Genomic DNA, 22,386 nt, shown 5'->3' with positions numbered 1-22,386 from the left:
CCTCCCACGAGAGCCTCCCAAACTGCTGGGATTACAGGCAAGAACCATCGTGTTTGGCCTGAAAAATACTTTTCTAAAAAGTTGCAGCTGGGCATGGTGGCTCACGCTTATAATCCCAAAACTTTGGGAGGCCAAGGTGGGCGGATCACATGAGACCAGCCTGGCCAACATAGCGAAACCCCGTCTCTACTAAAAATACAAAATTTAGCTGACCGTGGTGCACGTTGGTAATCCCAGCTACTCGGGAGGCTGAGGCAGGAGAATCGCTTGAACTCAGGAGATGGAGGTTGCAGTGAGCTGAGCTGGCACCACTGCACTCCAGCCTGGGCAACAGAGCAAGAGTCTGTCTCAAAAAAGAACAAGAAAAAAAAAATCATTCTCAGACAAAACTTGGTCAGCCTGAGGCCCAGTAGTTAGCAGAGTATTAATAAATATCTGAATAACTTCATCAAATGAAAAGTCAGGCTGGCCTAATAGTCAACCCTACAGTGGCATCAAGAGGCCTGACTTCCCTAAACACTCACTTCAGAGATCATGGAGACCACACACACCCTAGTGGAATGTGCTTACAATGGTATCACTGGGACCCAGACTCTATTCTCCAGGTGCCAGGATCCTGACCGTACATATTATCCTCATAACTCTTTGTCTGCCCTTTTACTAGCAAAATTGAGCCTCTATTAGTCAAGTTCCCCATCCTGTCTCTTCACATGTTCAACTCTGGCAAATGAAACCCAACTCAGTGCTCTAAATTCCGGCATCCCAGTTTCCACTAGCAACTCCAATGTTACAGACCACCCTCAGTCACCTTGCATCTAGAAAGCACATTTTTTAAAGTTTGTTAGTGTTCATTTAATTTCTAAGCTATTCACAAATATTCAGGACTATGTCATCAATTATATTAGGAACTCCTAGACAGCAAGTACCTGCATACTTCCAGGCAGAGTGACAGATGAACTGTGACTGTTTTAGAAAACAATGACTGAAATTCAGGGGGTAAAAAGTCAAACTATCTTTTTTGTCCAGTTTTCTTTACACTTATAATTTCTACCCAACTCCTGACATAGTGATTAACTTGAATAAAGCGGATACCTAGGCAGTAAATAAATACTGAAAATATACTATCAAGCTCTGATATTACAAACATCCCCCCCCCACCACCTAAGTCATGAGTAAAAACAACTACAACTCAAATGCCTTACCATCCTTGTTAACAGCAGTGACTTTGGCCGGGTAAAAACGACAATCAGACCAGCAAGCAAGGACCTGCTCATTTATTTGAAATTCCTAAAAAACATAAAAAAAAAAAAGATCCTGTTACCAACCTAATTTCACAGGACATACAGGACATACCAGATCTCATAAAAGAGGCTGGGATTGATAAGAAAGTGTGAAGGGAAAGTAGCTGTTGAGATGGAGGAAGATATTTCTGTTGTTCAACACTAGGAGTTGCTATAATTTCGGTGTCATTTGTCCTCACCAAAAGTTAACGTTTTCAGTGCAGCAGTGTTGAAAATGGGGCCTATGAGAGGTGTTTGGGTCATGGTAGCAGATCCCTCATGAATAGATTAATGCTGTCTCACAGGAGTGACTTCTCGCTCTCCTGGGAATGGATTCATTCCCAAGGAAGCAAGTTGTTATAAAGCAAGGCTCCTCCTCCTGTTTGGTCCCTCTCTTCACACTTGTCTCCCTCTTTGACCTTCCACCATGTATGACACAGCATGAAAGCTGATGCCAGAAGCCAGTACCATGCACTTGAACTTCCCAGCCTGCAGAATTGTGAGCTAAACAAACCTCTTTTCTTTATAAATTACCTAGTCTCAGGTATTCTATTATAGCAACACAGAAAAGACTAAGACAGGAGTCAAAACAAAAGGGTTGGGACACAAGACCTCAATAAGCCCAAGAGGTCTGGGCAGGCACAGAACAGCACTGATGATAATTCCACCCTAACCAGCATACATTCTGAAAATGAGTCTAAGAGGCCAGGACTACTAGGATACACATCCAGTATAGGAGTCAGAAGATATGAGGCTACTTCATACTCAGGGAAGCAGCACTTAATGCCATCTACACTTCTAAAGGGTCTTTTGCCAGGGAAAGCAACCATTCACCTTTAATATTTTATACTCTTTTCCCAGCACACAGTTTGCACTGATAAATTTTGTACAATGGGCCAGGTGCAGTGGCTCACACCTGTAATCCCAGCACTCTGGGAGGTCAAGGTGGGCAGATCACCTGAGATCAGCCTGGCCAACATGGTGAAACCCCGTCTCTACTAAAAATACAAAAATTAGCCTGTGTGGTGGCAGCCACCTGTAATCCCAGCTTCTCACGAGGCTGAGGCAGGAGAATCACTTGAACCCAGGAGGTGGAGGTTGCAGTGAGCCGAGATTGCGCCATTGCACTCCAGGCTGGGTGATACAGTGAGACTCTGTCTCAAAAAAAAAAAAAAAAATTTGTAGAATGAACACTGAAAAGTCAAATGGAACAATACTGAATAATCCTTACTTGGGAAAAAGAAAAAAAAGGCCAGCAATAGTTCAAGTTCCCTAATAGGGTTAAAACAGAAAATAAGCCGGACACAGTGGCTCGTGCCTGTAATCCCAGCACTTTGGGAGGCTGGGGCAGGTGGATCACCTGAGGCCAGGAGTCTGGCCAACATGATGAACTCCCACCTCTACTAAAAATACAAACATTAGCCAGGTGTGGTTGGATGCGTCTGTAGTCCAAGCTACTCAGAAAGCTAAGACTCGAGAATCACTTGAACCCGAAAGACAGGTTGCAGTGAGCCAAGATCATGCCACCGCACTCCAGCCTCGGCCATACAGTAAGACTGTCTCAAAAAAAAGAAAAAAGAAAAATAGAAGGCAGGGCTGAGTCAGATCCAAAAGCAGCAGGACCATTATAGATGTCTCAATGCCTGTTTAAAAACCTTAAAACTAGCCAGGCACAAGGGCACACGCCTATAATCCCAGGACTTTGGGAGGTACGAAGGATCTTCCTTCTTTGGCAGAAAGATCCCTTAAGGCCAGGAGTTCAAGACCAGCCTGGGCAGTATAATAAGACCTTGTCTCTACAAAAAAAATTTTTTAATTAGTCAGGCACAGTGGTACATGCCTATAGTCCCAGGTACTCAGGAGGCTGAGGAAGGAGGATTGCTTGAGCCCAAGAGGTCAAGGCTACATTAAGCCAAGACTGCACCACTGCACTTCAGACTGGGCGACAGAGCAAGAAAACGTCTCTTTAAAAAAAAAAACAAAAAAAGACGAGTTAATGGGTGCAGCACACCAACATGGCACACGTATACATATGTAACAAACCTGCACATTGTGCACATGTACCCTAGAACTTAAAGTATAATAAAAAAATTAATAAATAAAATTAAAAAATAAAACAAACTCTTATTACAGGAACAGAAAAAAAAAACACCATAAATGAAGCTTCAAAAGATATGCTAATTGAAGTAAGTCAGACCCGAAATGTTACATACAGTATGATTTTATTTCAAATGAAAAACCAAACAAAAATAGGACTATAAACAGAAAATAGATAGATCAGTGGCAAGCCAGGGTCCAGAACTGGTCCAGGACTGGCTGGTGAAGACTGAATGAAAAGCAATTTGAGGGAGAGCTTCTTTTTGTCATAATGAAAATATTGTGTATCATATGGCAGTGGCTATCTGACAATATAAATTTGCAAAACTTATTAAACTATACAGTTTAAAATGGGTGATTTTTATATCACAAATTTAAATGCTTATTAAACTTAAGCTTATTACACAAAACTTACGAAATCATACACTTAAAATGGGTATAGCTAATTTAAATAAAGTTAGTTAAAAAACAAGAGTCTATAGTGCCTTCACCCTTGTTTTAATACGATAAAATTTCTAAAAATATTCTAAATTAGGGCTTAATCTGTAATCTTAAAATATCATTATTTTATGATTTCTTTGCTTCTTTTCTAAAGTTGATAACCCTCTTCGGACTCGATATCTTCTTCTTAGGATGAACTTTATATTTTATTGTTTCAGCCAGTGTGTGTGTGTGTGTGTGTGTGTGTGTGTGTGTGTATGTGGTGATGGTGAAGAAAAATGGGAGATTCTCTCAGGGTGGGAATTTTATAATGACAGAGTGAGGAGCTTGACAAATCTTCTTTGGCAAGAAAGCAAAAATAAAGCTGGACAACATTATCAAAGAAAAAAAAAAAAAAAAAACCGGCTGGGCGCGGTGGCTCACACCTGTAATGCCAGGACTTTGGGAGGCCGAGGCAGGCGGATCACAAGGTCAGGAAATCGAGACCATCATGGCTAACACAGTGAAACCCCATCTGTACTAAAAATACAAAAAATTAGCCAGGTGTGGTGGCACGCACCTGTGGTCCCAGCTACTCAGGAGGATAAGGCAGGGGAATCGCTTGAACCCAGGAGATGGAGGTTGCAGTGAGGTGAGATCGAGCCACTGCACTCCAGCCTGAGCAACAGAGCAAGACCCCGTCTCAAAAACAAACCAAAAAAACGGCTCTTGAGCTACTTGCTTGAGCCCACTCCCACTCTGTGGAGTGTACTTTCATTTCAATAAATCTGTGCTTTCACTGCTTAAAACAAAACAAAACAAAAAAACCTTAAAACTAATACTTCATACTGCATTTTGAAGTCAGTAAAAGCTCCAGGCATAGAGATAAAATTTAGAAAAATGGAATACAGTCCAATCAATTCCAAGTTCTTTAAGGGCTTATAAAAGACTCTGCAGGACGAGCTTACACCTATAATCCTAGCACTGTGGGAGACCAAGGCGGAAGGATCGCTTGAGCCCGGAGTTCAAGACCAGCCTGGGCAATAATACGAGACACTGTCTCTATAAAAAAATTTAAAAATTAGCCGGGTGTGGTGGGCCCGTGGTCCCAGCTACTTGGGAAGTTGAAGTGGAAAGATCGCTTGAGCCTGGGAAATTGAGGCTGCAGTGAGCCATGATTGCACCACTGCATTCCAGTCTGGGCAACAGAGCAAGACCCTGTCTCAAAAGAAGAAGACCTTGCATATGAGACTCAGTACAACGTTCTACATGGAATGATCACTTTTTTTTTTTTTTTTTTTTTTTTTTTGAGATGGAATATCACTCTGTCACCCGGGCTGGAGTGGAGTGGCATGATCATCTTGGCTCACTGCAACCTCCGCCTCCTGGGTTCAAGCGATTCTCCTGCCTCAGCCTCCCGAGTAGCTGGTATTACAGGGGCCCGTCACTATATCCAGCTAATTTTTTGTATTTTTAGTAGAGGTGGGGTTTCACCATGTTGGCCAGGCTGGTCTCAAACTCCCGATCTTGTGATTTGCCTGTCTCCGCCTCCCAAAGTGCTGGGATTACAGGTGTGAGCCACCACGCCTGGCCAGAATGATCACTTAACAAAAGACCAGACAGCTTAACAAAAGATCAGAAGATCTACAATGTGCCAGGCAGTGTTCTAGAAGTTAGGGATACAATGCCGTAAAATTGGTCAGGAGTTTGAGACCAGCCTGGCCAAGACGGCAAAACCCCGTCTCTACTAAAAATACAAAAATTAGCCAGGGTGGGCACCTGTAATCCCAGCTACTAGGGAGGCTGAGGCATGAGAATTGCTTGAACCCGAGAGGTGGAGACTGCAGTGAGCAGAGACTGCACCACTGCACTCCAGCCTGGGCAACACAGCGACACTCTGTCTCAAAAAACAAACAAACAAAATTGGGATTCTTCAAGAGCCCCAGGTGTCATAGAGATCTCAGGGTTACAACTATAGGCCTAAATAAGAACTGGTCTTCAGCTGCTACTAACATCAAAGATTGAAACACAAACAGCCCAATGGCTGACCTTGCATACTACAGAACTTCCCAGATTTGTTACTCACAGAAGATCCATCCTCTTCATGCAAGCCCTCTTTCCTCAGCTGTATTTTCTCTAAAGGGCGTAAATAAGGACTGTCCCAGCAGAACCACTCATCATAACGATGGTTCCAACGCTTGAAATGGATGAGTACTTTTCCTTCCTCGTAGTCAATGTCTTCTATGTGAGCTGGATACCTGAGTCAGAAAAAAAAAATTGGCATTCCTTTAATACCCACCCCAAATATCCAAATATCCATAATAGTACACTTCCAAACCTCTTCCCAAAGGAGAAGGTTACCAGGCCTACCGTTTAGAGACTCTGTGTAATTGGGTCAAATCACAAATTATGGAGGGTAACAGACTTGAGGTCCAAATCCTAACCTGCATATTCCTTAGTTTATGAACTATTTTATTTTATTTTATTTTTGAGACAGAGTCTCGCTCTGTCACCCAGGTTGGAGTGCAGTGGTGTGATCTTGGCTCACCGCAACCTCCTGGGTTCAAGCAATTCTCCCTGCCTCAGCCTCCCGAGTAGCGGGGATTACAGCGCCCGCCACCACGCCCAGCTAATTTTTGTATTTTTAGTAGAGATGGGGTTTCGCCATGTTGGCCAGGCTGGTCTCCAACTCCCGACCTTAGATGATCTGCGCGCCTCAACCTCCCAGAGTGCTGAGATTACAAGGGTGAACCACTGTGCCCGGCCAGTTTATGAACTATTAAATTAAACTTTCAGAGCCTGAGTTCCCTCATGTAAAGTGGAAGAAGCACACTGGGTTGTAGTGTGGATTAAACAAGATGACATACACAGAAGACTTGAGCACACAAGAGGCAGGAAGAAAACATTTAACAACTAGATTAGATTTTACATGTGCCAATAAATCAGAATGACCATGCAACCCAGACTGTATCAGACAGTCTCAATTTTAAGCATTTATAAGCAATATAATGGAATACTGTGCAGTTTTTTTTGTTGTTGTTTGTTTGTTTTTTTGAGACAGGGTCTCGCTCTGTCGCTATGCTGGAGGGCAGTGGCACGATCTCAGCTCTCTGCAACCTCCACCTCCCTGATTCAAGTAATTCTCCTGCCTCAGCTTCCTGAGTATCTGGGACTACAGGTACGTGCCACCACGCCCAGCTAATTTTTGTATTTTTAGTAGAAACGGGATTTCACCATGTTGGCCAGGATGGTCTCGATCTCTTGACCTCATGATCCGCCCACCTCAGCCTCCCAAAGTGCTAGCATTACAGGCATGAGCCACCGTGCCCGGCCTTATACTACGCGGTTATTAAAAAGAACAAGATGATTTTATCTGTCAAGATATGGAAAGCTCTTCTAAGATATACAGTTAGATGATTCAGAACACTGTATATGCTAAGCTATTGTTTCGTTTTATTTTGATTGATTGATTGATTGATTGAGACAGGGCCTCACTCTGTCACCCAGGCCGAAGTACAGTGGCGTGATCTCGGCTCACTGCAACCTCCCTCTCCCCAGCTCGTGTCCCTCCAGCCTCAGCCTCCCAAGTAGTTGAGACTACAGGGACACACCACCATACAGGGCTAATTTTTGTATTTTTTGTAGAGATGGAGTTCTGTTACGTTGCCCAGGCTGGTCTCAAACTCCTGGGCTCAAGCTATCTGCCCAGGATAGCAGATCCTGGCTCAGCCTCCCCAAATGCTGGAATTACAGGCATGAGCTACCACACCTGACTTACTTTTTAAAGAGGAGAAAAAATGATATGTATTCACATATGCTTATATATGCATAAAGTATCTGGAAGGATGCCCAAGAAACAACAAAGGTTACTTGTGGAAAAGTGTGGTCAGTTCAGTAGATGGTTTCTTTCAACCTCCATTCAACCTTCTTTCTAGACTGAGAGTTAGGAAAATCAACAACTACATTTCCCTGACTTCCTTACAATTGGTGGCCAAGGTCATAAAGACCCTTGGGTTAGTGGCCAGGTCCAGTACAAGGCCTATCAAGCTTCCGCATACATGTAAATCATCAAGGTATCCTGTTGAAATGAAGATTCTGATTCAGTATGCCAAGCTGGGGCCTAAGAGCTCTCACAAGCTCCCAGATGTTGCTGTTGCTGCTGCTGCTGCTGCTGCTGCTGGTGTGCAATAAGCCAGAGCCTAATGTCTAATCATCAGTTTCATGCATGTCAAGCAGCAGTGGTGCAGATGGCAGTGCCAGTAGTGACTTCCTGACCAGATCACAGCTACGATTGTGGGCCTTTCAAGATGATACCCTAAGGGCAGCCTCCTTGAGTCCCACTCTTCCAGCCCTTCCAACAACTTTAAAAGTACCCAATCCCCACGTTAAATCCTTTTGTGGTTAAAATACTCGGGCTGGTTTCTGTTTCCAGCATTTATTCCTGACACAAGAGAGGTATCTGGATAAGAGGTGGGAAGGGGCAAAAATAGGAGGGAGACTTTTTGCAGTATACCTTATAATACCTTTTTATTTCAACTATATAAAGGTATTGCTCATTCCAAAAAATAAACGGTTAAAAATAAAGAAAAATATTGTATGCAGTTTTTCTCTGAAAACACTTGTATTAATCAAATAGCTATTCTAGACTGAAAAAGTTTACATTCTATCTGTATTTTCTCCCTGCAACCTGGTTTGTACCACTTCCTTCCTTTCTTATATCCAGCACCTATACAGTGCTGTCCTAATAAACACATGCTACCTACCTAAATGAACAGGCCTGCTTTCTTGTGTCTGTATACTGTGTACTTTTCAACCCACACTAGCACCCTCTAAGGCAGTTTGCTTGGCATTAACTTATTGCAGTACTTTGCACATACTAGGTACTCAATAAATGTTTAGCAAATGAATTCCACTCCTCTTATTCTTCCCAAAGGTCATGTATTCTATCAGTTTTTAAATTCCAACATTCTCAGACTCCAGCAACCTATTCCAATTTCACTCCTCAAGTTCAGGCCCCCATCACTTCATGTGTGTATTCCTCACAGAGGACTGGAAGGGTATGTTTTCCATAATTCCTAATTGCTACTATGCATACCTTACTTGCTCAAAAATATTAACAAAAGACATAAACAGCCCTGAAACTAGTCTTCCTACTCCAATCCAAATGACAGCTGCTATAAATACAAGATACCTTGACAACAGACTGGCTAATTGTCTGATCTGACAAATGAAATAGTACAATTGTAGGAGACAAGAGAGGATTCCCTAAATCCACTCCTCTCTGTAAAATGGGGAGAAGGACATCAATATGACAATTATATATCTCTTACCCTCTCATTCATTCAGCCTACCTGAGGCTAGTAAACCTCTCTAAAATAACACAATCTGTCCTAACACATTCCTATTCAAACCACTTTCTTTTTTTTTTTTTTTTTGAGATGGAATCTCGTTCTGTCACCCAGGATGGAGTGCAGTGGCACGATCTCAGCTCACTGCAAGCTCCGCCTCCTGGGTTCATGCCATTCTCCTGCCTCAGCCTCCCAAGTAGCTGGGACCACAGGCGCCCGCCACCACGCCCGGCTAATTTTTTTGTATTTTTAGTAGAGACGAGGTTTCACCATGTTAGCCAGGATGGTCTCGATCTCCTGATCTCGTGATCCGCCCCCATCGGCCTCCCAAAGCGCTGGTACTACAGGTGTGAGCCACCGCTCCTGGCTTCAAACCACTTTCTTTAATGGTTTACTATCTCTAGCAACAGCTTTCTCACACAGGGTCCTTGGACTAAGGCAGGAAATTTTCTTTATACGGAAATCACTTTTTTTTTTTTTTTGAGACAGGGTCTCGCTCTGTTGCCCAGGCTGGAGTGCAGTGGCACCACCATGGCACACTACAGCTTTGAACTCCTGACCTCAAGTGATCCTCCCACGTCAGCCACCAGAGTAGCTGGGACTACAGGCTCATACCACCATGCCCAGCTAATTTATTGGGTTTTTTTTTTTTTTTGTAGAGGTGGAGTCTCACTATGTTGCCCAGGCTGGTCTTGAACACCTGGGCTCAAGTATCCTCCTGCGTCAGCCTCCCAAAGTGCTGAGATTACAGGCATGAACCACCACATCCCGCTTGAAATCGCATTCTTTCTAACTTTTAGTATTTAAATATACCTTCTAAGTTAAAATGATAACAACTGTTTTTAATACCCTTCCTAATATGACACAGCCTTCAAAAAGAATAAGGCAGCTCTATGTATTGATTTTACTTTATTTTTTTAATGTATTGATTTTAAAAGATTTCTAAGAAATGTGGGAGGTAAACTCAAAGATGTCAAACAGTATTTGAATGCACTACCATTTATGTGGGGGAAGGGAGAGAGCCAGTACAGTCATACCTGTTTTTAAATGCGTGGGCTACCTCGGGAAGGAGGATCAAGTAATCCGGTTTGTCTCCCGGAAGGGGAACTGGATAGTTTTAAGCAACTGGAGAGGAAGCATGAGACTCATTTTATTTGCTGTATATCCTTTTGGACATTTTGAATGCTGTACCATGAGCACATATTAACTATTAAAAGTACATAATTACATACTGATTTTAAATGTCCTTATTTGGCAAAATTAAAAGTTCGCAACCTCAGGGAAAACCTTAAATTCCTTTGGATATGCACTGGTCAGAAGTCAGGATTCATAGAATCAAGTGTGAACTCCTAGGCCAGCAACTCCACTCACTCTGAAGGGTCTTTACGTCCTCAGCTAATGTAAAGCTTCTCCCTCATTCAAAAAAAACTTTACTGGGCACACATATCCAACTCTCTGCAGACCTAAACAAACCCCTCCAAGAGGCTCAATAGTAGCCAAGGCGCAAAATTTTCCAAAGATTAAGTGGTCCTCCCCACTTCCCTAAAGTGTGACAAAGATGCAAGTCACTTACGGCGGTGGGGACCCAATTACATTTCAGAGAAGAGGGAGGCTGCAAAAACCATCTTAGAGATCAACCTGGTAAGATTTAGTGGATCACAACTCTGCCTGCCTTGGCGACAGCTTAGCTTCATCAGTCAACAGGAATTTATTAAGTGCTTTTGATCTGACCAGCCAATTCTAGGTCTTGGAAGGGATTATACAAACATGTGTTCTGGCCCCTGCCCTTGAGGAGAACTAGACACATAAATGGATTAGGCTTTAAAACTATTAGGTTGAACCACATTTAATTGCTGATAATCAACTGCTTTTTACCTACCAAAATAGCAATTTTATCTGGTTCAACCTAAATATATGGACAACCATAAAGCAGGCTGAAGATGATGAGACAAAGTTAACAAAAGAGATGTGAATGGAATTTGTACAGGCAGAAAAGGAAGAGAGAATTTCTAGCTTCCATGTGTAACTAAGAGCCATGTGAAACTAAGAGACTCTAGTTTCCAAACTAACATTGCAGCTGGGAGTTACATTTCCAACCAACGGGAATACTGGCCAGAAAGGGGCAGATAATCAAACTAATAACAAAAATTAGCTCTTAGGAGGAGATAGGGATTAGGAATAACCAAGAGATTTTTGCTTTAGTGTGAATTTTTTTAAAAATTTAGTTAAATATTAATTGTATAAGTAAAAAATAAGTACTTTTTGGGGTTTTGTGTTTTTTTTGTTTTTGTTTTTGTTTTTTGTTTTGTTTTTGAGACAGGGTCTTACTGTGTCACCCAGGATGGGGTACAGTGGTGCAATCTCCACTCACTGCAGCCTCAACCTACCAGGCTCAGGTGATCCACCTCAGCCTCCTGAGTAGCTGGGACTACAGGCTCACGCCACCATGCTCGGCTAAGATATTTTTTTGGTATTTTTTGTAGAAACGGGGTTTTGCCATGTTGCTCAGGCTGGTCTCAAATTCCTGGGCTCAAGTGATCGCTGGCCTTGGCCTCTGAAAGTGCTAGGATTACAGGTGTGAGCCACTGCACCCAGCCAAAAAATAAATACTTTTAAATTAAAAGTTTTTTTTTTTTTTTTTTTGAGACGGAGTCTCCCTGTCTCCCAGGCTGGAGTGTAGTGGTGTGATCTCGGCTCACTGCAGGCTCTGCCCCGCCGGGGGTTCACGCCATTCTCCCGCCTCAGCCTCCCGAGTAGCTGGGACTACAGGCACCTGCCACCTCGCCCGGCTAATTTTTTGTATTTTTAGTAGAGATGGGGTTTCACCGTGTTAGCCAGGATGGTCTCGATCTCCTGACCTCGTGATCCGCCCACCTCGGCCTCCCAAAGTGCTGCGATTACAGGCGTGAGCCACTGCGCCCGGCAAATTAAAAGTTTAAAAAACTTTTTTAAAGATATCAACCGATAGCTTCATGAATATTATGTTTATGTGCTGCTATGGCACACCCACAAAATGGCATATTATGTAGCCATAAGAAAGAATGAAGACACACTCTATGAACTGATACAGAAAGACTTCCATGACACATTAAGTTTTTAAAAAACAAGCTACAGAATAGTGCATATCTTATGATACCTTTTGTGTTATAAAAGAGGAAAATAAGAATATTGGCTGGGCATAGTGGCTCATGTCTATAATCCCAGCACTTTGGGAGGCCAAGATGAGAGTATCACTTTGAAGCCAGGAGTTTGAGACCAGCCTGAACAAGACAGCAAGACCCCATCTCTAAAAAAAAAAAGTCAAAAAAAAAATTTGCTACGAGTAGTGGTGTGTGCCTGTTGTCCCAGCTACTCAGAAGACTGAGGCAGGAAGATCACTTGAGCCAAAGAGTTCAAAGCTGCAGTGAACTATAATTGTGCCACTGCACTCTACTCTGGGGACAGAGTGAGACCCCATCTAAAAAACAGGTAATAATAAATTTTTAGAATTTTCAGCCTTTGTCAAGAAGATTATAAAACTTTTCTCTTTTATTTTATCTTATTTTATTTGTTTTTTTGAGATGAAGTCTCATGGTGTTGCCCAGGCTGGAGTGCAGTGGTGTGATCTTGGCTCACTGCAACCTCTGCCTCCAGGGTTCAAGTGATTCTCCCACCTCAGCCTCCCCAGTAGCTGGGACTACAGGTACACGCCACCACGCCTGGCTAATTTTTTGTATTTTTAGTAGGGACGGGTTTCATCATGTTGGCCAGGCTGGTCTCAAACTCCTGACCTCAAGTGATCTACCCACCTCAGCTTCTCAAAGTGCTGGGATTATAGGCGTGAGCCACTGTGCCTGGACTCTTTTATTCTGTAAATATAATGAACTTGATAGATTTCTTAAATTTAAGTTATCATTACTCTGCTAGAATAAATCATATTTGGTTTCATGCATCATTCATTTAATAAGTCTCTACTTGGTGTTCCAGGATTTTATTGACAAGAATTGTACCTCTTATAAATGAGATCTGTCCAAGTGTCCTTGTATTATGCCCTTCCTGCCCAGTTTCAGTATTAGGCTATGATAATCTCATACAACAAACTAGAATGCTTTATTTCATTTTCTATGAAACCACCTACTCTGAGGGCCTTCTCAGAAGGTAGTTCTTTATCTACCTTTCCCATCACTTCTATGGTTACTAGTCTGATCAAGTTTCCTACCTCTTCTTTTTTTTTTGAGACGGCATCTCGCTCTGTCGCCCAGGCTGGAGTGCAGTGGCGTGTTCTCAGCTCACTGCAACCTCTGACTCCCAGGTTTAAGCGATTCTCCTGCCTCAGCCTCCAGAGTAGCTAGGACTACAGGCGCCCGCCACCACACCCAGCTAATTTTTATATTTTTAATAGAGACGGGGTTTCAGCATGTTGGCCAGGATGGTCTCAACCTCTTGACCTCATGATCCGCCCGCCTCAGCCTCCCAAAGTGCTGGGATTATAGGCATGAGCCACCACGCCCGGCCTCCTACCTCTTCTTGAGTCAATTTTTCCTAAACTGATAAGAGAGTTTGAAATGATAATCAGGTACAACTTAAATGTTCAAAAATCAATAGTTTTCCTCAGAAGAAAGAGTTCAAGAGTCAACAAAAATGTTTCAAACTCAAGTCACAAACAAGATTTTTAAATGGCTAATATAAACACAAGGCTGCTAAGCACTTTACAGGGCAGGAACTATGCCCTATGAACTTCATTATTCAACAAACATTCCTGAGTTTGTATTATGAGACAAACAAAATGCTAGGTCCTGGAGACACAGAATAGATGACCAATCATCAGAGCCCCTAGGGTGGCAAGAGCCCAAAGAGAAGTTTGGTAAGCTCCATGGGATTTCCCATTCCTCTCCACAAGCAAAAAGATCAGAAACACTCTGGATCTCAGGAAGAAAGGAGAGAAAAAGAAGCATAGCTGGCTGGGCGCAGTGGCTCACACCTGTAATCCCAGCACTTTGGGAGGTTGAGGCGGGCGGATCACCCAAGGTTGGGAGTTCGAGACCAGTCTGACCAACATGGAGAAACCCCGTCTCTACTAAAAACACAAAATTAGCTGGGTGTGCTGGCGCATGCCTATAATCCCAGCTACTCGAGAGGCTGAGGCAGGAGAATCGCTTTACCTGGGAGGTGGAGGTTGTGGTGAGCCGAGATCGCACCACTGCACTCCAGCCTGGGAAACAAGAGCGAAACTCCGTCTCAAAAAAAAAAAAAAAAAACCATAGCTGTAGAATGAACCAGCCTGCCTATATCCCATAACCAGGACTAGACAGAAGAGAGGCATTATCTCTCCTCCATGTCCAGCCCAGGCTGGACAGTCTGGGTTTCTGCTGCTCTTCCCTGCCCCCTTCTAAAGCACTTGAATAAACCCTCCCCACTTTTTATTTATTTATTTATTTATTTTTGAGACAGAGTCTCACTCTGTCGCCCAGGCTGGAGTACAGTGGCATGATCTCGGCTCACTGCAACCTCTGTCTCCCGGGTTCAAGCAATTCCCCTGCCTCAGCCTCCAGAGTAGCTGGGATTACAGGTGTGCGCCACCATGCCTGGCCAATTTTTGTATTTTTAGTAGAGACGGGGTTTCACCATGTTGGCCAGGCTGGTCTTGAACTCCTGACTTCGTGATCTGCCCGCCTCAGCCTCCCAAAGTGCTGGGATTACAGGCATGAGCCGCTGTGCCTGGCCTATTTTTTATTTTTTTTAACCCTTCATTCTAAAGCCCACATTAAACTTTTTCATCAGAGTCCCATTTTTTCTAACTAGAGGGTTGGGAAAGGGTTCAGAGAAGACTTAGCCTTTGGATCAAACCTTCAGAGATCAAGAGTCTGAATCTCCCCTAGGGTATCCTGCATATATTACACATTCAATAAACGTTCACCAGATGTAATTTTTAAAAAGATCTGGAGCCACAAAACAGCAATAGAAATATATAAACAAACCAAGATGAATCATCAAAATAAACCAGTGATATTCATGTTGTAGATGTCAAGAAGACAAACATACCCCAGTATGGGAACTCTTAATTTGGAGGGGATATATGCACATGGTGGTCACCATGACAAAATTAGTCACAAAACTGTTTTCCAAAGGCCAAAAAGCATCAAAAATTCTTATCTAAAATTCAACCTGGAAAGGACAGATAAGCAAAAATTCATAATAAATAAGGTTACCATAATAAGCTTAATTTAAGCAAGTCAGATAACTGGTCACTAAGCCAACCAAGAAGCCACAGAAGACCAGTATAGCCAATGTCAAATGGAAAAGGACAAGGAGAATGAACAGAAATCAGCAGAAGAAAAATTCATTGAACCATAATTCCACAAACATTTTCTGAGTACCTACTCTGGGCCAGGAAGTATATTAGGGTTTAGAAATACAGAATCAAATCTACTTTTTTTTTTTTTTTTGAGATGGAGTCTCACTCTGTCACCCAGGCTGGAGTACAGTGGTGTGATCTCAGCTCACTACAGCCTCCACCTCCCAGGTTCAAGTGTTTCTCCTGCCTCAACCTCCCAAGTAGCTGGGACTACAGGTGCCCACCACCATGCCCAGCTAACATTTTTTGTATTTTTAGTAGAGACAGGGTTTCACTATGTTGGCCAGGCTGGTCTCGAACTCCTGACCTCGTGATCCATCTGCATTGGCCTCCCAAAGTGCTGGGAATACAGGCGTGAGCCACCACATCCGGCCAGAACCAAATCTATTAAGATGCATGATCACAGCAACTGGCAGAGGATGACAGGCCCTACGTTACAACACACAGTAGACTTTCAATTCCTCAAACACACCACACACCTTCCCACACCGACTATGCTCCCTTTACCTGAAACAACAACCCCTGCCCACTCTTCCCAGGCAACATCCTTATCCTCCTATAGCCTCGGAATCTCTGACTACACTATCTCAAGTAGCCCCCATTTCCTTGGAGTCTGTGTCAGTTTCCTATATGTTTCCTTCATAGCATTTACCCTAATCTGTCATTATTTCATTTGTTTGTGTTTATGGCCTGCTTCCCCAGGAGACAACAGGCACTGCTAGAGGCATCTGTCTCTTATTTACTACAGTATAGTCTGGGGGAATAAAAGTATCTAAGTATGTCTATAGGTACAAATAATTGTAATAAAGTATACCAGGTGCAACAACAGAGGACTCCTTAAGGTAGAGTAAGATACAGAGGTGCAAAAGGGGAGAGGGAGAGGAAGGGGATCGAGTGAGAGGAGGGCCCAAGACAACCCTGGGGAAGAGGAGACACTTGATCTCCATTCTGAAAGATGAGTAGGCATTTTCCAGCTGATCAAAGAGGCAGTGAAGCTGGGGAGAGTTTCTGAGAGAAGATGTAATAGGAGTAAATCAGCATAGTACAGAGGAAAGCAGGCAAAAAAGAGGACAAGGAAATTCAAGGGGATAGAGGAAACAACAACTCCGTTTGAGGGGCCAGGAGGATCTTATGGATGGGCTGCTGAGCCCTAAATGAATGTTTGCCAAGAGCAGTCCCTGGACCACTGCGTGTTGGTGAACACAGAGCTGCTGGTCCACAAGGTCTCCATGAGGGATGAAGAATATTATATTGTGCTTTTCTGTAATCTGGACCCTCTTTACCAGAGCTTCCCAGCTGAGGTACCACAAATGGGTTACAAGTGGGCAATGACATGAAGAACGTTGAGCTACCAGATGACCACCATATAATCAAGAACTACTAGAAAATTTTAGCGTGTGAGGCTGGGCGCAGTGGCCCATACCTGTAATCCCAGTGCTTTCAGAGGCCAAGGCAGGAGGCCAGGAGTTCAAGACCAGCCTGGGCAGCATAGGAAGACTCCGTCTCTACAAAAAGTTTTAAAAATTAGCCAGGCCTGTAGTCCTAGCTACTTAAGAGGTTGGAGTTGGGGAATCACTTGAGCCCAAGAGTTTGAGGCTGCAGTGAGCTATGATCACAACACCACTGCACTCCAGCCTGGGCAAGAAAGTGAGACCCTATTTCTAAAAAAATTTAATCAGCCCAGCACAATGGCTCATGCCTATAATCCCAGCACTTTGGGTGGCTGAAGGAGGATCCCCTGAGCCCAGGAGTTTGAGATCAGTATGGGAAACATAGGGAGACCCCATCTGTCTGGACAAAAAAAATTTTTTTTAATTAGCCAGATGTGGTGATGCATGCCTGTAGTCCCAGTTACTCAAGAGGCTGAGGTGAGAGGATCACTGGAGCCCAGAAGGTTGAGGCTGTGTTGAGTCATGATCGCACTACTGAACTCCACCCTGGGTGATAGAGTGAGACCCAAAATAAATAAATGGGAAGGAAGGAAGGGAGGGAGGGAGGAAGAGAGGGAGGGAGGGAAGGAAGAAAGAAATAAGTTTAGTGTGTATATTTGTAACTAACCTGGCATTATAAAATCACTCCCAAATAGTAGCTGGAACAACTTTATATGTCTGCAGATTTGGCACTTATTCCTTCAAAAGGTAGATTTTGTTTTATCCTTGAATATGGCCTCATTTCTAACAAGTAGAATGTGGCAAAAGTGATGGTGTGGGACTTCCAAAGCTGGGTTATAAAAAGCACTGCAGCAGGACAGGGGAGAGAGAATATCAGGAAGAAGAGCTAATGGATGCTGGGCTTAATAGCTAGGTGATGAGATGATCTGTGCAGCAAACTACCATGGTACAAGTTTACCTATGCAACAAACCTGCAAATCTTGCACATGTACCCCAGAACTTAAAAAAAAAAGTTGAAGGGAAAAAAAAAGCAAACTTCTGAATTAATAAAGTGATGGATTATCTAACTATAAAGTTGATGTGAAAAAGAAAAAAAAGCACTGCAGCAATTCCACTTCTGGGTATATATCCAAAAACACTGAACACAAGAACTCATACAGATGTCTGTACTCCAGAATTCACACAGCATTACTCACAACAGTCAAAAGACAACCCAGTAGTCAAAAAGCCACCCAAGTGTCTAATACATGAATAGATAAAATGTGGTATATCCATACAATGGAATATTATTCAGCCTTAAAAAGGAATAAAACTCTAATACATGCTACAACACAGATGAACCTTGAGGACTTATGCTAAGTGAAATAAGCCACTTGAAGGACAAATACTGCATGATTCCATTCATCTGAGTTATCTAGAGTAGCCAGATTAATGAAAGCAGAATAGAGGTTACCAGGAGCTAAGGGGAGAAGGGATGGGGCAGTTGCTGATTAATAGATACAGGGTTTCAGTTTGGAGAGATGAAAAAATCAGGCCGGGCACGGTGGCTCACACCTGTAATCCCAGCACTCTGGGAGGCCGAGGCAGGTGGACTGCCTGAACTCGGGAGTTTGAGACCAGCCTGGGCAACACGGTGAAACCCCGTCTCTACTAAAATACAAAAAATTAGCCAGGCATGGCTGCATGCGCCTGTAGCCCCAGCTACTTGGGAGGCTGAGGCAGCAGAACTGCTTGAACCCAGGAGGCAGACATTGCAGTGAGCTGAGATCGCACCACTGCACTCCAGCCTAGGTGACAGAGCGAAACTCCATCTCAAAAAAAAAAGAAAAAGAAAAAATCTTGGGCTGGGCGTGGTGGCTCACACCTATAATCCCAATACTTTGAGAGGCCAAGGCAGGAAGATTGCTTGAGGCCAGGAGAGACAGGGTTTCACCATGTTACCTAGGCTGGTCTCAAACTCCTGGGCTCATGCAATATGCCTGCCTCAGCCTCCCAAAGTGCTGGGATTATAGGCATGAGCCATGGCGCACGGCTAAGGCCAGGAGTTTGAGACCAACATAAACAACATAGTGAGATTTTATCTCACTATGAAAAATTTTAGGTCAGGCTCAGTGGCTCATGCCTGTAATCCCAGCACTTTGGGAGGCTGAGGCAGGTGGATCACCAAAGGTGAGGAGTTTCAGACCAGCCATGGCCAACATGGTGAAACATCATCTCTACTAAAAATACAAAAATTAGCCAGGCGTGGTGGCACAAGCCTATAATCCCAGCTACTCGAGAGGCTGAGGCATGAGAATCACCGGGAGGCAGAAGCTGCAGTGAGCTGAGATCGCACCACTGCACTCCAGCCTGGCAACAGAGTGAGAATCTGTCACCAAGAAAAAAAGAAAAAAGAAAGAAAGAAAATATTTTGGAGAAGTATGCTGGTAATGGTTGCAGAACAGTGTGAATGTATTTAATGCTACAGAACTGTACTGCACACCTAAAAATGATTAAAATACTAAATTTTATGTTGTATGTATTTTACCACAAGCATATACACAAAGCACTGCTGCTTCTGCCCTGCACTCTCTCAGATTCCCTGTTCTAGGGTAAGTCAGGTGCTACATCGTGAGAACATTCTAGATGTCTATGGAGAGGTTCACATGACAAGGAACTGAGGCCACCTGTCAGGAACCAGCACCAACTTGCCAGCCCTGTGAGTGAGCCCCCTTGGATGCAGCCTTTATGCGATCCTGGGCCAGAAGCCCCCTCAACCCCCCGTTACGCCGCTCCTGAATTCCTGGCCCATAGACACCTAGAGAATAATAAATGTTTATTGTTTTAGGCCACTAAATTTTGAGAAAATATGTTACACAGCACTAAGTAGCTAACAAAGTTGCATTTTGCTAGACTGCTTTGGTATCTAGAAATGGAGTCTATCAATAGTTTATAGGTTAGAGGTGCCAGTCCTCATGTTTTCAGGTTTGAGAAACACTGCTCTAAGCTACAAGATAAGCCAACATGTCCTAGGGCTCCACCAAGGGAGGGAGAGGGCTGTAAGACAGTAAAGCACTGCCACTGCTGGCATGACTCCATGTGCACAGCCAGAAGGCAGAGAACAGTACAGGTCTAATTCAGGGAAACAGTGTTGACACGCCTGCCCTATATGACCTTAAGCCCCAGGAAGGCTTGCCGCTCAGAGTCTTGCTGCATCTGTGTAAAATTAAGCTGCCTAATACTACATACCGTGCACGTGCTTAAACTAGAGCAGCCAGACAGTGCTTGGCAGGAATCTGTTTTGTTCCCCCCTATATACCAGAAATACTAACTAAAGAAACATCATGGGGCGGGGGAGAAAAAAGCAGAAAGGATGACAATTTCCTTCTGAATTCCCACTACAACTCATCAGTGTTCACCCACATGGCTATTAGTAATTAATGAGGCTGGGCGCAGTGGCTCACGCCTATAATCCCAGCACTTTGAGAAGCCGAGGCGGGCGGATCACCTGAAGCCTGGAGTTCGAGACCAGCCTGACTAAAATGGAGAAACTCCGTCTCTACTAAAAATACAAAATTAGCCTGGGCATGGTGGCACATGCCTGTAATCCCAGCTACTCGGGAGGCTGAGGCAGGAGAATTGCTTGAACCCGGGAGGCGGAGGTTGTGGTGGGCCGAGATCATGCCATTGCACTCCAGCCTGGGCAACAAGAGCGAAACTCTGTCTCAGAAATAAATAAATAAATAAATAAATAAATAAATAAATAAATAAAACTAATGAGTGCAGCTTACTCTAGGGTTTGTAAACTATCTTTATCTAAGGTATCTCACTTGATCATGCCATGAAGACTTAAGGAGTCATTATTATTACTGCCCCCTTTTTACATTCATGGAAATGGAGCCTCAAAGAGAATGACTAGGAAGAGGCACAATCAAGATCGATATCTACATCTAACTCTAAACCCGGTGAAGAGCCTTCGGCTTTTTTTTTTTTTTCTGAGATGGAGTCTCGCTCTGTTGCCCAGGCTGGAGCACAGTGGCGTCATCTTGGCTCACTGCAAGCTCCGCCTCCCGGGTTCACACCATTCTCCTGCCTCCGCCTCCCAAGTAGCTGGACTACAGGCGCCCGCCACCACACCCAGCCAATTTTTTGTATTTTTAATAGTGACAGGGTTTCACCGTGTTAGCCAGGATAGTCTCGATCTCCTGACCTCATGATCCACCCACCTCAGCCTCCCAAAGTGCTGGGATTACAGGCGTGAGCCACCGCACCCGGCTATGAGCCTTCTGCTCTTAACTGGACTCCACATGTAAACATTCCTGCAGTCACCACATCCACATGGGTGTCTTTTGTCTTAGCCGTGTAATAGTCTACTTAACTGCGTGGCTAGCCCAGAATTTGACTTAACTTTCCCCCAGAGGTTAAGCATTCAGACTGCTTCCAGATTCTTTGCTATATAAACAGTGTGTCTGCAAACATACAGCACTCATTTTACTTCAAGAATCAGAAAATTACCCAGACGTGGTGGCGCATGCCTGTAATCCCAGCTACTTGGGAGGCTGAGGCAGGAGAATCACCTGAACCCAGGAGGCAGAGGTTGCGATGAGCCGAAATCGTACCATTGCACTCCAGCCTGGGTGACAAGAGCGAAACTCCGTCTCAAAAAAAAATCAGAGCTTGCCTCCATTCCTGGCTCAGGGCACATACCAGAAGCAAAATACTTCTATGCACAAAAGGAACATTCTAAGCCATCACCAGCCTTTGCTGGAGAGGAGATGGGGATGGAAGATATATTTAGTAAAAAACAAAAGGCTGACTATTAAACTGCAGAAAAACTGCTATTTTGAATGCCTTAACTCTTTCCCTACCCCTTCACCACTTCCATTAATCAACATCTGATATAAGAAAGGTCTTAAATTTATCTTTCCTCTCTATCTCAATCATTTCTTACCAGCAACAACTGAACAGTCAGTATGTACAGATCACCCCCAAACCCCCTCTATCAGTACCCAGCAGAATGCCTGATACAGAGCCACTCAGCAAATATCTTATGACAGAATGAACACTGCCAATTTTCTGTTACTAAGAAGGATCAAAACATGTCTCTCTCCTGCTTAAATTTTCACTCTTCAGTTCAATCTCCCAACACTCCTGTTACCTCCCTGGATTCTCAGAACACACCAAGTTCTTTCAAGCCCTGAATATTTTTGCTGATGTTATTCCTTCTGCTTCTCCCCCTGCCACTCTCTTCCTGGAAATCTTCTCATTCTTTAATTTCACTTCCTTGCATATGCCCTCAAATTACTGGCGACTCTCTTCCTCATCACAACTGCCACCCAACCCTGGTTATTTCAGACTCCACATTCTCCATTCCTGTACCCAGACAGCTAAATGTGGCTAGAGAAAACACTCAACATGCTGATGGGTCTCACTTTAAGTGCATGTCTAGGCCAGGTGCAGTGGCTCACACCTGTAATCCCAGCACTTTGGGAGGCCGACGCGGGCAGATCACCTGGGGTCAAGAGTTCGAGCCCGGC

At 43.8% G+C, this 22,386-nt stretch overlaps 1 protein-coding gene across 9 annotated transcripts in view; it reads right to left on the bottom strand.

The window, feature by feature from the left end:
* PHF20 (PHD finger protein 20) overlaps positions 1–22,386 on the bottom strand; it is a 184,482-nt gene that overhangs the window by 103,639 nt on the left and 58,457 nt on the right. For 8 of the 9 annotated variants that reach the window (XM_001165874.6, XM_054674689.2, XM_063802871.1 and 5 more), the window contains 2 exons: positions 5,884–6,055; positions 1,203–1,287 (listed from right to left, as the gene is read on the bottom strand). In XM_001165874.6, the coding sequence (XP_001165874.4) occupies positions 1,203–1,287; positions 5,884–6,055 (257 nt within the window). Of the gene's footprint in view, positions 1–213; positions 339–1,202; positions 1,288–5,883; positions 6,056–22,386 lie in introns of those variants that run through there. The other variant, XM_063802875.1, reaches the window with a different exon arrangement.

The sequence above is a fragment of the Pan troglodytes genome, chromosome 21, assembly GCF_028858775.2.
Source record: "Pan troglodytes isolate AG18354 chromosome 21, NHGRI_mPanTro3-v2.0_pri, whole genome shotgun sequence".
In the NCBI taxonomy this organism is placed as follows: Eukaryota; Metazoa; Chordata; class Mammalia; order Primates; family Hominidae; genus Pan; species Pan troglodytes.
The sequence above is the reverse complement of the archived record's forward strand: the minus strand, read 5'-3'. Positions and strand labels throughout refer to the sequence as shown.